Source organism: Syngnathoides biaculeatus, chromosome 13 (assembly GCF_019802595.1).
Source record: "Syngnathoides biaculeatus isolate LvHL_M chromosome 13, ASM1980259v1, whole genome shotgun sequence".
Taxonomy (NCBI): Eukaryota; Metazoa; Chordata; class Actinopteri; order Syngnathiformes; family Syngnathidae; genus Syngnathoides; species Syngnathoides biaculeatus.
In genome coordinates, this window is record NC_084652.1 from 4,284,660 (window position 1) to 4,300,361 (window position 15,702).

At 42.6% G+C, this 15,702-nt stretch overlaps 1 protein-coding gene across 5 annotated transcripts in view; it reads left to right on the top strand.

The window, feature by feature from the left end:
* mib1 (MIB E3 ubiquitin protein ligase 1) overlaps positions 1-15,702 on the top strand; it is a 71,676-nt gene continuing 55,974 nt past the window's right edge. For 2 of the 5 annotated variants that reach the window (XM_061838924.1, XM_061838925.1), the window contains exons 1-9: positions 2-1,174; positions 2,829-3,000; positions 6,709-6,838; positions 8,462-8,566; positions 10,312-10,378; positions 10,881-11,085; positions 11,163-11,346; positions 13,394-13,538; positions 13,637-13,770. In XM_061838924.1, coding sequence (XP_061694908.1) covers positions 946-1,174; positions 2,829-3,000; positions 6,709-6,838; positions 8,462-8,566; positions 10,312-10,378; positions 10,881-11,085; positions 11,163-11,346; positions 13,394-13,538; positions 13,637-13,770 — 1,371 coding nt within the window. In that variant the 5' untranslated portion in view covers positions 2-945. Of the gene's footprint in view, positions 1,175-2,828; positions 3,001-6,708; positions 6,839-8,461; positions 8,567-10,311; positions 10,379-10,880; positions 11,086-11,162; positions 11,347-13,393; positions 13,539-13,636; positions 13,771-15,702 lie in introns of all 5 variants that reach the window. The other 3 variants (XM_061838926.1, XM_061838928.1, XM_061838927.1) reach the window with 3 other exon arrangements.

Consider the following 15,702-nt stretch of genomic DNA (forward strand, 5'->3'; position numbering starts at 1 on the left):
TGTTTCATAGATTTTAGCACAAATTTCAGAAATAAAAACATGGCAGGTGTTGGGAAAATCTGATTAAAACTGTCAAATCTGATAAAGGTTATTTAAATATTTAGCCACAACGAGAGAGAAATGGATTGGATTCACAAAATAAATATTTTAATTTCCGGAGGGGGGGGGGGCTCACAGATTATCCTTAAAAGTATCGTGCCCCCATCATGAACGCGTCAATAAAATTGCGTCAAAATGTGCAAAAATGTGCAATTTTATCCCCGCGCCCCTCGTGCCTCCTTCGTGCTTTTCCGTTCATCTCCGTCGAGCGAGTCGTGTTGTTGTTGCTCGGGCGGCCACTCGGAGGGAGCGACGATGATTGACAATAATGGCGGCGGGTTTATTCTGACTTGGCTCCAGCAGGGGGGGTAGGGAGAGGGGAAGACGAGACAGAGGAGCGTCTGCGTGGCCGACAAAGCCAAAACACCTCCAGGTGAAGAATCCGCGCGGGCACGAAACAATTTGGATGGGGAGCGAGTGTAAGCGCAAAAGATTTTGGCTCGTGCAAAGGGGATTTGGGGCTAGCTTAGCATTGAGGCTCTTTTTTTTTTTTTTGCTTGCTAAGTTGAAGAGGTTAGCATTCTTGAGGCGGCGAGGGTCAGCTAAGCAAACAATGTCGCCGCTTCGCCAGCTTTCCTCGTAAATACGTTCCCCAATTTCCAAGGCAGCTCGACGAATGCAGCGTTTGTTTGGCAAAAGAAGAGCCGACACCTCCTTGAGCAGTTTAGCGGGGCCGTGTGGCTTCTGCTGTGGACATTCAAAAACTGCCCGCCCGCCTCTGCCTCTGCCGCCGCCGCCTCCGCTTGGTAGCCAGCTCGCACGGCTAGCTCGCTAACTCCAAAAGATTCGTTTTTCGTTTCTTTTTTGTTTTTGTTTTTATTCCTCCCACTCGTCTTCGTTTCGTAAATGACCACCGGCAGGAACAACCGAGCCATGATGGAAGGAGTCGGAGCGAGGGTGGTCCGGGGACCCGACTGGAAGTGGGGCAAGCAGGACGGCGGAGAGGGGCACGTCGGCACCGTCAGGAGTTTTGAAAGTCCCGAGGAGGTGGTGGTCGTCTGGGATAACGGCACCGCTGCCAACTACCGTTGTTCTGGAGCCTACGACGTGAGGATATTGGACAGTGCTCCGACAGGTAACGTCTTCTTTCGCTACAGTCTCAGTCGGACGAAGTGCGAGCGGTTGTTTTGTTTACTGGGCCTCGATGGACCCAGACAAAAAAAAAAAAAAACTCAATGGAATGTGTACGCTAGTATTTTGTAGTAGTGCACTTACCAACTAGTTAAAAAGTATTCGACACACAATTCAAATTACAGTCGTTTCGAGTGGAACACTGAAACCAAAACGTAGTGCATTGACAGAGGGCTTCACTTGTGTTGCTTTCTGTGATTCTTCCAGTCTCTTTGTGTTTTTGTTACACCCTGCTGGTGACACTGCAACCTTGGAAGCACAGTAGCCACTTCCCTCTGGGAACATCCTGTATTAAGGCTCTCTTGTCAAAATTTCAACAGAATCATGAAGATGACTGTTGAGATAAAGAGTCATGCATGCATATTCGCAGAATAGGACACTCCAAACTCATAGATTGTTGCGCACACACTGCAGCAGGGTTTTACATCAGTGCCCGTGGAACAGCTCAGGGTACAAATGTCTTGCTCAAGGACTCTACCACTGGGAGATGTTGCTGCCTGATGGGCCGTTGCCCACGATTGTTTGCAGGTGATTGAACTGGTACTCACGCTGTCGCATGCAGCGATCTTAACCATCTGTGTATGGCTGCAATATCAAAATGCTAAATGGTCGTGAACCAGAAATTCAATTGGTTGATTCATTGATCATGATTGAATTTTGCTGTTGGGCTTCTTGTTACAAAATGGCAAGTTATACAAAAAGTAGTGAAATATTGAACTGTTTGACATTCAAAAGTTTAGTTAAATGAAGTTCACCTGTAAAGTGTATTTCAGGTTCATCCCCTAATTTCCCCCAAAAGCAGAATAGTGTATCCCAAACTCTTTTGTGAATAGTGTATTTGGAGTGATTACTTCTGGGTTGAAACTCTTGCGATCATAAAAATTGCAATAACCTCCCAGTAACATTTCCCGCCAGTAATTGCCGTACAAGTGTGGAGGTTGACCAGGCTGTTTAAAACGGATAAAACACTTTCAGTTATAACACAACATACCACAATACTTTGATCGCAAATGACGAGCAGCGGCTGGGAGCTAGCACAAGAGGCTAATATAGCTCCTTGTTGTCCACAACAGGAAAGAGATGTACTAAATTCACAACATCAGTCAGAAAATATCAAAATAAGTGGCCAGCACCAGGCCAAATGTTAGCTTTCAACATTTCCCATTGAGATCCACTATATTTCGATTAATCGGTTCCAGGGTCGAAACTCTTGGCATCATGAATCTGTCCAGAAAGGTGTACGTCGTCATCTTGTGTGACTGGTGCTCGACACTAGATCCAAATCAAAGTCCTTGACCACAATGAGCTTGGAATATGGCTTCCAGCACTTGCAAATTTCCCCCCAAAAATATAAATGGTAAGCAATAAACCAAGACACTAGATATCATCAAAACAGCCAAACACATTAAATCCTTTAATACTGGGCGGAATTAGGTCTAGTGGTGAGATCATGTACTGACTGTTGGACAGCGCAGAATTTTTACAGCGTTGGAATATTTTTTTTGGGGGGGTGTGTGGAAAATATTCGCAGCAGCGTTCATGTGGAGCGACTTGCAACCACACATCCATTTAACTCACCAACACTCCTTGCCTCGCAGGCATCAAGCACGACGGAACAATGTGTGACACCTGCCGTCAGCAGCCCATCATTGGCATTCGCTGGAAATGCGCTGAGTGCACCAATTACGACCTCTGCACAACCTGTTACCATGGCGACAAACATCACCTGAGACACCGCTTCTACAGGATCACCACCCCGGGCAGCGAGAGGTTGGTTGAGCTGACGATGCTTAAAAACAGAACGCACTCAGGATTGGGTTACAGTGCGATATGTTTAGTGTGTCCTTCCCTTTTACTCCTTCATTTGCGTGTCTGTGTTTACATGTTGTCTGAGAATCTTGCGAGCGCGTCTTTCCTCGCAAGCAGACACAATCTATCGGTGTGCTCCCAGGCGCCAGTTGCCAGGCAACAAACTTGCCTCGCTTCAAATTTTTGGGACGTAATATTAAGATGGCGATTCCCATGTAAGGCACAACTGCCAATGCGGAACCAACACTGGTCGGCTTTTGTCGTTCTCATTTCAAAACAGTTTTTACCATAAAAAAATAACCCAGCGGAGACCTCCATTTTCTTTTGCAATTTAAAACATTCTATTTCCTAACGGTGGATCACCTGGTAAAGCGTTGACCTCGCAGTTTTGAGGTCCCGGGTTCAATCCCAGACCTGCCTTTGTGCAGTTAGCGTGTTCTCCCCTTGCTAGCGTGGGTTTTCTTTGGGCACTCCGGTTTCCTCCCAAAAACATGCAACATCAATTGGACACTCTAAATTGCCCGTAGGTGTGATTGTGAGTGCGGATGTTTGTCTCTATGAGCCCAGCGATTGGCTGGCAACCAGTTCAGGGTGTACCCCGCCTCCTACCCGTTAAAAGCTTGGATAGGCTCCAGCACTCCCCGCGAACCTTGTGAGGATAAGCGGCTAAGAAAATGGATGGATATTTCCTAACATGCTGGAATTGGCCAGCGGTGTGTCATGGAAGCGAATAAGCATAGTGCCCGCCTCATGTAGTACAGACACAATGGCGAGTTTGGAGAAACTAGTGTTGTTTTCAGAAACTAGTGTTGTTTGCTAAACTTTGCGTCCCACCAAAACTCAGTTGCAGGTCTGCTTACCTTTTGACATTGACATAACGGCACAGGCACCACAATGTCCCGACGTCTCAAAAGTATCCTCTGTCAATTGACTGTCATTCTTCTGTCGTACTCAACATGTATGTCGTATTAGGGCGGCTCCAACTACCGGAGAAAAAGTCCACAGGTGTTTTGGACATATTTGGTCAATAAAGAATATTCAGGGTGTGGGGGTCACACATGTGGCAGATGCGAGTGTTTCAGTGGTTTCCTTTATGCCAGTTAGGGTTAAAAAAAAAAAAAAAAGAAATGCTGTTTAAGATGCAATGACTGTCGGGAGTATGTGAAAGGCTTGCTGTTTGAAAAGTAGATCTTGGGGTAAAAAAAAAAAAAAAAGGCTTGGCACCCCTGGTCTATGGCTTCATCCTTGGTACTAAAAGTAAGTTTCTTTCAGCTTGTCCCTTTCGGGGTCGCCACAGCATGTCATCTCAGATGAACGCACATATGTTTGGCACAATTTTTACGCCGGAGTGGAGGCCCAAGTGGGATACGAACCCACAACCCCTGGTTTACCAAACCAGTGCTCTGACCACTGAGCTACAGGGCCTCGGTACTCATTGAGTGAAATCACACAATTGTGGCATGAGGGGAAGTTTTGTTGACATCTCACGAGTTTATTTGTGGAAATAGGATCTGTTTTATTATGATATATTTAAAAAAAGTCCTCCCACCTAATTAATAACTGGCGGTCTCCACGGTTGAGTTGGTTTACTTGCCTTGGGTAATTTTCTACACATGCACACATACACACACAGCGATGGTACTTTGATATCAAGCCAGCATCGGAACACAGAGGACCACATGGCCCAACAGACGCCGACTTTTCCAAGCAAGTACAACTTCATTTCCCCCTCGAGACAGACGGCGCACCCAGCACAATGGCTGCGGAGGTCACCCCCCCACTAGTCTGCAGATGAGGATGTGGGGGTCGGGGTGTGTGTGTTTTTTTTTTTTTTTTTTAAACGGCACTCTAGTTTCTTTCAGTCCATTCTGAGGAGGAGTGGTTTGCAGTGGTGGACCAGCACTGTCCAGCTGCCGTAGTGTCTTTGCATTGGCGTAGATTTACTTTTTTTTTAATGCGCTGTGACTTGCTTGGTTATTCCTGGAAAGGAATTTTTATGATCATTTTAGTAAATGTTGACCAACGTCACTGTATCGTGTCTCCCAGGTGTGATTTACTCCTGTTATTTGTACATTTCTGACAATCTGTCTGCGAGTGAGCCTTTTTGAAATTGAAGTTCTGCCTCCACAAGTGAAAATACATGATCTTTCTGGGCGTCATGGCTACAAAAGCTATCATTGGGTTGGTACACCGGAGTAGAAGGCATTGGGGTCAGCAGAGGCTTATTTGCATAAAACAGGATTATCCGCTTAAAACATATTTATTTCAGCGTGACTTGAAAAAGAGAGTGATAAGCGTGCCATAATTCTTGCTTCTTGGTTCATCTTGACGAACTGCACGTGTGAAGTATTTTAATACTGGGAAAAAAAGAAGCCAACGTATTCTTTATGGCTTCTGTCACTTTGGGATTTCCCATTTGAATTCAAATTCCAGGTTGGCACCTTAATTGACATAATCCACGTTAACATCGTTAACAGCATTTTAAAGTGTTTGGAATGTCTAATTTCCAATGCAAATGATCTTATCTAAATGAAAGTATATGTTCAACTGTTCCATAAAATGCATATCCTGTTCGATGTTTTTACTAAAAAAATACAAGTGTTTATGACTTGAAGTCTGCGAATTTTAACCTAGTTTCTCTTGCCCGCAAAATGACTCATTTCGTGGGTGGACCTCTGACGTCACAAAATGTGGGATGGGCTGTTTTGGAACGACGATAAATTGGGAGTCTTTTGTATTGGCGCCGAAGAAAAAAAACCATCCGTTTTGAGAATTAGAATTAGTGATTTTAAGCTAAAACCAAGCCGTAAAAATTATTCATTATTATTTTTCTTTTCTTTTATGACTATTATTATTATTAAAACTGTGCCAAACAAATATGAGCGTTCATCTGAGACAAGCCGATAGAAAGCAGCATTATATTCTTATATTATTACTTATTTGTGAAAATATACCAACTTAAACTACGTTATCGGCTTCTGTGTGTTTTGGTGCAATAACGAGCATTTTACGCTCAAAGTAGTTGCCGCGGTTGTCGCGTACCAAATCACTAAATACACGGTGTTTGCATAATTTCAAAACAAGACTGAAAACTTTGTATATACATTCAGAATATCAAAGTTTTTACTATTTATCGTTTATTGTTTGTGACTAATTAAACCAAAACAAGAACTTCACAAACGCTTACAGTTGATATTTCCAACGCGAGGCATACATATCTCTCATGATGGGTCTGACTATGGTGTCGGGTTCTTCATCTCCAGCTACTTTGTCTGAATTCGGACGTGTGCGCTATCTAACTGGCTCACATTGATCATCTTTAACGCCTTTATAAAGCTCGTATTCTTCTCCTTCTTCAGGGGAAAATTCATTGGCGTTTCTACAGTGTTTTCCTTATTCCTACGGCATCCATGTTATTGTCACAACGTCCTACGTCACGCCCCTGAGCGGCTGTTTCCGCTTCCTTTACGTCATTTTCTGGCAAATTCAGCAACGTTGCAAATATTCGAAATATCGAAATGTTTCCTTCGGAAGGGTTTAAGGTTCATATTCAGCATAAAAATCTGCATTGCGGTCCTTCCATTCCCTTTAAAAATCTGTCACACTCATGCACGACTTCATAGGAAAACTGTGAGTGACTCGATGGGGTGTTTTTCTCGTTGTGTTCAGAGTGCTCCTGGAGTCGAGACGCAAGTCGAAGAAAATCACTGCCAGAGGGATCTTCACTGGCGGCCGGGTAGTGCGAGGCGTCGACTGGCAGTGGGAAGACCAGGATGGAGGCAACGGAAGGCGAGGAAAGGTAACGTTCTCCCCAGATGTCTCCAAAAAAACACGCGACTCTACGTTAGTCGATATGGCGAAACATGTGACCTTCGCTGGATCAGGTTGAAGATTACCCGTGGCTTTGTTTGTATTTTTCAAAAGTGGAAGGCTCCAAAACACGTTGAAAGGAAGCCATCCTTTTGAATCACGTATCGGTTATCGATAGCGTCGCCTTTCATTTCCCCGCTTCACAATAATCCTGACTAATGCCGAGCGTAAAAGTCCTTATGAAGTCATTCCGTTGACAGATGAGGCTGCACTTGTTGTCCGGTACATACACTGACATTGACACAGCTCTGGTCCCGAGCAAATTTTAAGAGTCCCTCTCAGCAATTTAGGACTTCTGCTGTGTTATTTTATGGCATACCTCATCACTATTTTATAACGCCGGCAGCAGTTACCGCACCCCGAAAACCGTTATTGCATGTCCTGTTACTTTAGCCCTAATATTAACTAGACCCATTAATCAATTACCTCTGCAAGGGGCTGGGACCAGATAGAATTCTGCATTTACTTTTGGTGCACAATTTTCAGGAAAAAATGAATTTCTCATGGGACTTTCTTTACCTTATTATTAGCCTAGTATGACAATCCATTCAATAACCTTTTTTTGGCCAACTTTCAATAACTAAATCTTACTATTGAGGTCATTACACTTTGGAATAACAAATCCATCATGTTTCTTTTGAAAAAGATGAAGACATTTAAAATTTTATTAATAAAGATGATGTATTAAAAAGAACAAAAAAAAAAGACTAATTTAAGTTGGGATTTTTTTTTGCTTTTTTTAAATATTAAAAATTCCATAGGTTTTTATATATATATATTTTTTTTTAAACTGATGAATTAAACACTATACAGGTGCGTTAAATACCGTTGTAAAATTATTAATCGCTTGAACAACCAACAAACCAACAATGAAATGTAAAAAAGTGCATTAACACAGAATTCTTAGCTCGGCCCAATTTGGCTTCAATTACACACACGAGAATTTGCCATCGTAGATATTTAATGTTTAACATTTACGATTATTGGCCCTGACCCTCTTCCGAGCGTGAGGGGAAAAATTACTCTTCACACACCCTACATACACCACAGTATAATCACTCAGGATAATTATTGAGAGACATGCAAGAATCTGCCCTTTGTTGACTTTACTTATAAGGGAGGGAAAATCCTCAAATTCTTTGACAGTCTGGTTTGTTGAAAAAAAAAAAACAAAAAAAAACAGTGTATGTAGAACTTGAATTTTTGTATGTTTGCCACAGTCATAATATGTAAACACAAAACCACTCCGGAGCGCAGTAAACGTTGGCGAGCGGTTAACTGTGCTGAAAATGATTGACATCTAATCACCTTTCACTCAACTTTCATCATGTTAAAGTCAACTACAAAAAACTTTCATCGTTCAATTCCGAGTATTTGTGTACCTTGCTTAACACTGGGCAAAACTACTTTGACCGAAAATGGTCTGCCTACTTCCTGTAAACCTTCTTCTTGTCTTAGCACTATTTCTCAAAACACACACACTCTTGTCATATTACAGCAGTAACAAAAATCCATACATCAGATAATTGGAATTCCTCTTCTTCCGAAACAGGTGACTGAGATTCAGGACTGGAGCGCAGCCAGCCCTCATAGCGCTGCCTACGTACTGTGGGACAACGGGGCCAAGAACCTTTACCGTGTCGGTTTTGAAGGAATGGTGAGCATACGTACACGCGCGCACGCTCATACAGACGCGGCGTCTTTCAATACATCAGCTGTCAGGTGGCTTTTGTGTTCGGTCGCAGAGCGGGGGCCCTCCTGCCAAAGCCTTTATGAGAGCCACGCCGGGCTCGGCTCCCATTGTATGCACAAGCGGCCGGAGGTGGAAGCCATCTGCATCTTCTTTAGTGAAAGAAGAACCGATTTGTCACTTTGTTATTCTAATACAGTCGAACTGCTACTGTTCAACAAAATCTGTTCCTACAGGAAAAAAAGGGCAACATCCGTTTGAAGGCCAAACATTCTCCGTTGAAAAAAAATTATTAACAGTACAGGCATTGTTTTTGGCAACCTTTAACATTCTTAAGTGTAATAGAGCATTGAATTAAGTTAACCACTGTTAATAAGGCAAAACAATACAATGATCAATCTGATAGCAAAGGTGATTTGCCTTGCACTTCCACCTCAGTCAACACTCGTGCCTCAAACTTGAGTGGTTTCGGGTTTGAATTTCAACAGCGTCTGCAACATCCTTAACTGTCATTCAAGTGCGAAAAAAGTGAAGTGCTATTATAACAGGAAGGAATAAAATGCTCAATTTGAACAGTCACTATGAAGGGGTTTCACATCTCAATAGTCCCTAAAAAGAAGTTTAAAGGGGAAATCCAGTGCTTTGCATGAACAGTGTATCCAATAGGTCATGTAATATGTACCCTATTTTGACAAATCCTCTCTCATTTAACAGTGTTTTGAGAAGATATTTATTGACAGTTTTGAATTTTCAGGGGTGCTGCCATTTTCGCAAGTCACATGACCTACGTGTGCAGATGTGATGTGTAATGTCCTGCAACAAAGGCTTGATTACATGGGACACCATTTATGCCCAGCGCCGATTTCTCAGATTTATCCTCAAAATCTGTATGGAAGTATTCCTCCGTCTTCCCGATCAAGCGATACTGCAATTTCTTCATCAGATGAGGATAAATACTATAAAATCGGCGCTGGGCATAAATGGTGTCCCATGTAATCGAGCCTTTGTTTCGGCACCGCGCACGTAGGTCATGTGACTTGCAAAAATGGGAGCACCCCTGAAAATTCGTAATTGTCGATCTTCTCAAAACACTATTAAATGAGAGGGGATTTAACATCACATTGTCAAAATAGGGTACATATTACATGGCCTATTGGATACACTGTTCATGCAAAGCACTGGATGTCCCCTTTTACCATTGTTGAAAAACAATAGATGGGTATGGTGACAAAAGTGTTTAGAGACTCCTGGACACTTACTGTACTTTATTTGAATGCAAGTATTCTGACTTCATGCAACTTATAAACATAATTTACTAATTTTGGAATTGGAATGAGTGCCCCAAAGAAAACGCAAACCACACAGTTGGAGTCTTTGCTTGCTTCACTGATATTGCAAATTTTGATTCAATGTGTCTGAAATAAAGGGTTTGTGCACACAATCTAAAGTTAAAATGTGTCCTGTTGGCTTCTCACAAGAGGAATGCTGCTTCTTCCCTTGAACTCTGCCACACATTCACATTGTGTCACAGCAAAGTAGCATTTCACTGGCTTTCCTCTCAGACACGTTGCTGATATTGTTGCTCTGAGCAAACACATTCCCGCAGCTGCAACTTTGAGTGTCTGCCATCCGTGTTTTAATTATTTATGCTTGTTCCCTTCGGGTGGGAGAACTCCCACGGGCCACTGACTTTTGCTTCTTGTCTCTCGCAGTCGGACCTGAAATGCGTTCAGGACGCCAAAGGAGGTTCCTTTTATAGAGACCACTGTCCTGTGTTGGGTAAGTAAGCATTCTTGGACCACTCTTTGGCATTATCAGGACACTTCTCTCAACTATTAACTGTGCTGAAACAAATCCATGGGCAGCAAGGAGAGGTTCTGGTGTCTGGAAGCATGCATCGCCACTAGGTGGCACCACTACCTTGATTTCAATCCAGTTTCTGTCGGAATTTTTTTTCTTTCCTCTCCTGCCATACTGGTTTGAATTATGTGACTATTCGAAGATAGCTGGGATTGGCTCCAGCTCTCACTCGACCCTTGTGAGGATAAGCGGCTCGAAAAATGGATGGATGGATGGTGCCATTATGTGTGTAATATATCCTTCTCTGCAGTAAATATTACATCTTTTGATTTTGGCACCATGTAGTTCATAGGTCATAGGTTTCTGTTCAAGTTGTGTAAAAATTATTTTGATGTAATTCTAGTGGTTGAAAATACATGTTTTGATGAAGAGGTTATATATCTCTTTTTTTTTTTTTTTTTTTTTTTTTTTTTCCTCACAGGCGAGCAGAATGGCAACAGGAACCCCGGCGGTCTTCAGATCGGTGACCTAGTCAACATCGACTTGGACCTGGAAATCGTCCAGTCGCTGCAGCACGGCCACGGCGGCTGGACCGACGGCATGTTCGAGACGCTCACCACCACCGGCACGGTGTGCGGCATCGACGAAGACCACGACATCGTGGTGCAGTACCCCAGCGGGAACAGGTTAGTACTTCGATTTTGATATTCAAAGTGAAATCAAATGGGATGTGTCAATGAAGGACATTTTTTTTTGTCCACAGGTGGACATTCAACCCCGCCGTACTAACGAAAGCCAACGTGGTACGCAGCGGCGAAGTAGCCGCTGGGGCGGAGGGAGGAGCTTCCCAGTTCCTGGTGGGCGACCTGGTCCAGATTTGCTATGACATTGACCGCATCAAGCTGCTCCAAAAAGGCCACGGAGAATGGGCTGAGGCCATGCTTCCTGTAAGTCTTTTTGCTTATGTGGCACGGTGCCACCAAGCATCCTAACTCATGGAAAATACAAAAAGAGAGAAGTGGAAGAAGAATTCATAGAAGCTGCTAAGCTAGCTGGTTGCTGAATCATGATGGTACACTCATCTCTTGTCAGTTTTACTGTGGTCAATCACTTGTTAGTCACATTATACAAACACTCAACACATCCAGTTAAAGGAACTCTTTGACAATGGCAAAAACACAAAGTTCAATCAGTTTCCTGGATAGTTATCATTCTGTTTCATGCCACAAAGTCTGGAGCCTGTGCCTCGGCCCGACCACGCGCATCAGGATTTGCGATTAGAAGTACGCTAGTTTAGCATTTACAAAAGTCACCCGACCTTTTTGCGAGGAGCTCGGGAAGGAAATGTCCTTCTTAACAGACCCCACACCACAGGGTAATGACACGGGGTAGTCTTTTCCAGGCTTCCAAAAATCGGGCCATTGATTACTTTGTCGGAATGGGGGGAATATGCTCACATTCGGCCCCATTATCTGTATGTCCATAGTAGCGTAGAACTATATGATGAATCCAGATGTTTTCCTGAAGAATATGCATGTTATCAGTTCTTAAAATCTTGAAGTTTTTAAATTTAAAAGATCAGTTCAGTAAGTCAATGATATCACAATGATTTTATTCTTGTTCTATATCTACGGGAGATATTTTTGTTTAAAAGAGTTTTCCGGTATCTCAAAACATCAATTTCTTCCATTCCTCGTCAGAATACACAAAGAATGAAGAATTACAGAAAACTAAATAGAGTAGCCACTTATTACTATGTTACTCTGTTTTGTCAGGAGGAAAGATTCTTTCTCATGCAAATACTAAGTACAATTTTTCATTATAATAATTTAATAAACAAGCACCTATTCGGTCTTGCCAATTTTGCAACTTTGGTGCGATCTCAAGCCAGATTTCTGTCAATTTTCCCACCCAAATGATGGGGGGGAATCTACTTCCTTTTATGGTATAGGAGATATCAGGAGACTGTGAGACTTCCTCCAGAGCAGGAGATGCTCACCACTTCACATCCAGACTACAAATGAACGGCATTTCCACTTTCTCACAGACACAGATCAGGGCGGGTGATAACGTGATAAGATTGACTTCAATCTTCACTTTAATTCCACAAATGGCAGGAAGGCGGGTACTCCAGAAAGCCAAATATCAGTATGCAATCCGTTAAAAAGTCAATTTTCCCGAGCATGTGCTATTTCAGCCTTTCTTGCGGTATTGTCACATCAGACCTATAGTACCATATTGAACATTGACAATCGCTGCGTCATGAGTGCCAAGCGTGAACACCCCTGTCCTGGCATTGCTGATATGGGGATTTCTACGCCGTTGTAATGGACTCATCAACTGAGTCCTCTTTCATTCATTTCTTTTTCATGCATTGTGATTCGGTCACAGAAGTAATCACAATTTTTACGAAATTTACAATTTTCCACTTGCTATTGGCACTCCTTTGACAGCCGCCCTTCAAACCAAGTTTTTTTTAAGACCAGTATTTTTTTTTTCTTAATCAATCGTGCCTTTGATCACAAAGTGTCATTGTGCTCCAGAATCTTTGATGTAACTTAATAGCAATTTATCTACTGCAAGATGCCACCATGTCTTTGCCTAATGAGCCTTAGCAGTCCTCCTTATTGATGACCAGCAAACGCGTAGCTTGACAAACTCCAAAGTCTCTTCTGATCTGAATTGAGACATTCTCTGTTGAGGCTTTGCTGCGCAGATGATGAATAGGTTCCAAAGTTGAGATGTGTTCTTTTTTTTTTTTTTAATCCCTCACTAAAATGGATTGTCCTTTTTAATAATAACATATAGTGATGTTTTATCGTGTTGTCAGGTTTTCTTTTTGCTGTAAGCTTTGTCACATTTTCACGCCTCCCGCCCTTATTTTTGCATTATTTTACCATTCTGTCTTCCACTCCCTCTCTCTGTATGTATTTATATATCGCATAGCCCTGAGACAATTAATTTAATGAGTTTTGTCGCAACATTCATCGACAGACCCTGGGGAAGGTGGGCCGCGTGCAGCAGATCTACTCCGACAGCGACCTGAAGGTGGAGGTGTGCGGGACGTCGTGGACGTACAATCCCGCCGCCGTCACCAAAATTGCTCCCTCGGGCTCCGCTGTCAGCAATGCATCCGGAGGTTCGTCCCTGCGCTACCTGTTTCCCCACGACTTTGACATCACGAGGCGTGATGATTTCTCCCTCCAACCCGCCCACCCCAACTTTCTGTTTGTCCAGAGCGTCTCTCCCAGCTGCTGAAAAAACTGTTTGAGACGCAGGAGTCCGGCGACATCAATGAGGAGCTGGTGAAGGCGGCGGCAAATGGAGATCTGGCAAAGGTGGAAGACATTTTGAAGAGACCCGATGTTGACGTAAGTGCTGTTTTGTTACCACCCGGGGGCGTGTTTAGTTTTGGTCCAGGCTAAACGGCCTGCTGTTGAAAATGACCGTTGCCACTTTGGGAGCCGTTCCCCACACCGCCCCCAAACTCCAGCTGTACATGCTCATATTATATTTCTCAATAATAACCACGAGGCACGTCGTTTTTTTTACAGCTGGCTTTTGAATTTTAATGTGTTGAGGGTTAGCTCGGAGCCTCAGGCTTTGGACGTAATTTCTTCTTGAAATACTGATTTAATTGTGGAAAAATACTAGTTTTTTTTAGTCATTTGGAAATATTAGTCATCCCACTAGTTAGCCTTTGGACCTGGGATGGCGAACGAGCGGGAGACGCAGCTGGCTGCTGAAGGGCAAACGTTTATGGCTTCAAAATTCGAGGCTTAACCCAGTTTTTTTTTTTCACACTCGGAGGCCCAGGGAATGAATAAGACAAGGACTCAGCTGGCTTTTGAAGGCTGTTGTCTTTATCTTCATTCTTGATGTTGAAGACATCACAATGGGCCGCATTCACTAACCGTGCAGATGCACAGGTTGGTGCTTAAATCGTAAGACAAGCGTTCGACGCACAAATCGTTGTGAAATACAGCACGTATACTTTTAGATAAAATATTTGCATGGCTTGGTGGTGCGGCCACTGCCCAGCTGGCTTGCTCCCCACAAACCCAGAAACCAAATCCAGCAGTGTTAAACCTTCCTGTGCAAATCCATCCTCCATGAAATGGGCCCAGACGCAGCACAATTCTGATTTGAAAATGCATAGGAATTTCTTCCAAAATAGATTGAAGCCATTTTTTTCCCCTGAACTCCTCTGAGATTGAAGCCTTTTTTCCCCTTAACTCCTTTGAGTTTGGCAGGTGACACAAAGTTTAAACTTTGCACAAGGTGCAACCATGTTGTCACTCTGGAGTTTTTCCTCGAGGTGAGTTGGCATGTCGCAACCACCAAGTGACCAAGGTACATAATTAATGAGTTTATCTGACAAATACACGCAAATCTGACGCCTGTCACTTTGCAAGCTGTATGCCGTTTAGTGTATTTTTCATTCAATTGACAAAGTGCATCGATGTCAATCTTAAACAGGTGACAGACTCATTTACCATGTTATGCATATAACAGTAGAAACATTTGGATTCTGATAGCATGGGACTTTAAAAAATTTAAATTCTCAAAATGCTCGATCATAATCATGAGAATATATATATATATATATATATATATATATATATATATATATATTTTTTAACCTGAATGTAAAACATTCACAACTGGGGCTGACTGGCAATTTATTTCACTTATTTGCAGCATAAGCACTAATTGCTGCTTCATATTCGTTTTGGACTCTGTGCGCCATTATCTGACCTGAGTCTGTAGGGCTCAGTGCCCTGCTGGCTTTATGTACCATCAGCAATTCTTTTTATTCATATTTAGGTCTTAAATCATTTAGTGATTTATTGAACTGGTAGAACTTTAAAATCTAATCTATAGCTTACCGAGAGCCAGTGTAGAGACTTTAGAACTGGAGTAATACGCTCTGATCTCTTTGTTTTGATCAGAACCCAAGTGAACCCAGTGTGCTGAATGGGTTGCACCTGTTAAATACTCTTTTGGGATATTCTGGAAGGCCATTACATAGTCAAGTCTACTTGAGATAAAAGCTTGGATAAGCTTCTCTTGGTCTGCTTGGAATATGCAAACCACTCTGGTTATGTTGTTTGGGCTGTTCTAGAAATAGATTTGATATGATTGGTGAATGTCAGATTGGAATCTGATCTGAACATAAAGGGTTGAAAGGTTATCTGTTTTTTGTACTCCAGGTATTTTACCAAAAACAATCCTCTGTTCTTTACTGCCAAAAAACAAATGTTTTATCCATTTTTTTTAATTTTAGACAGTGACGCAACACT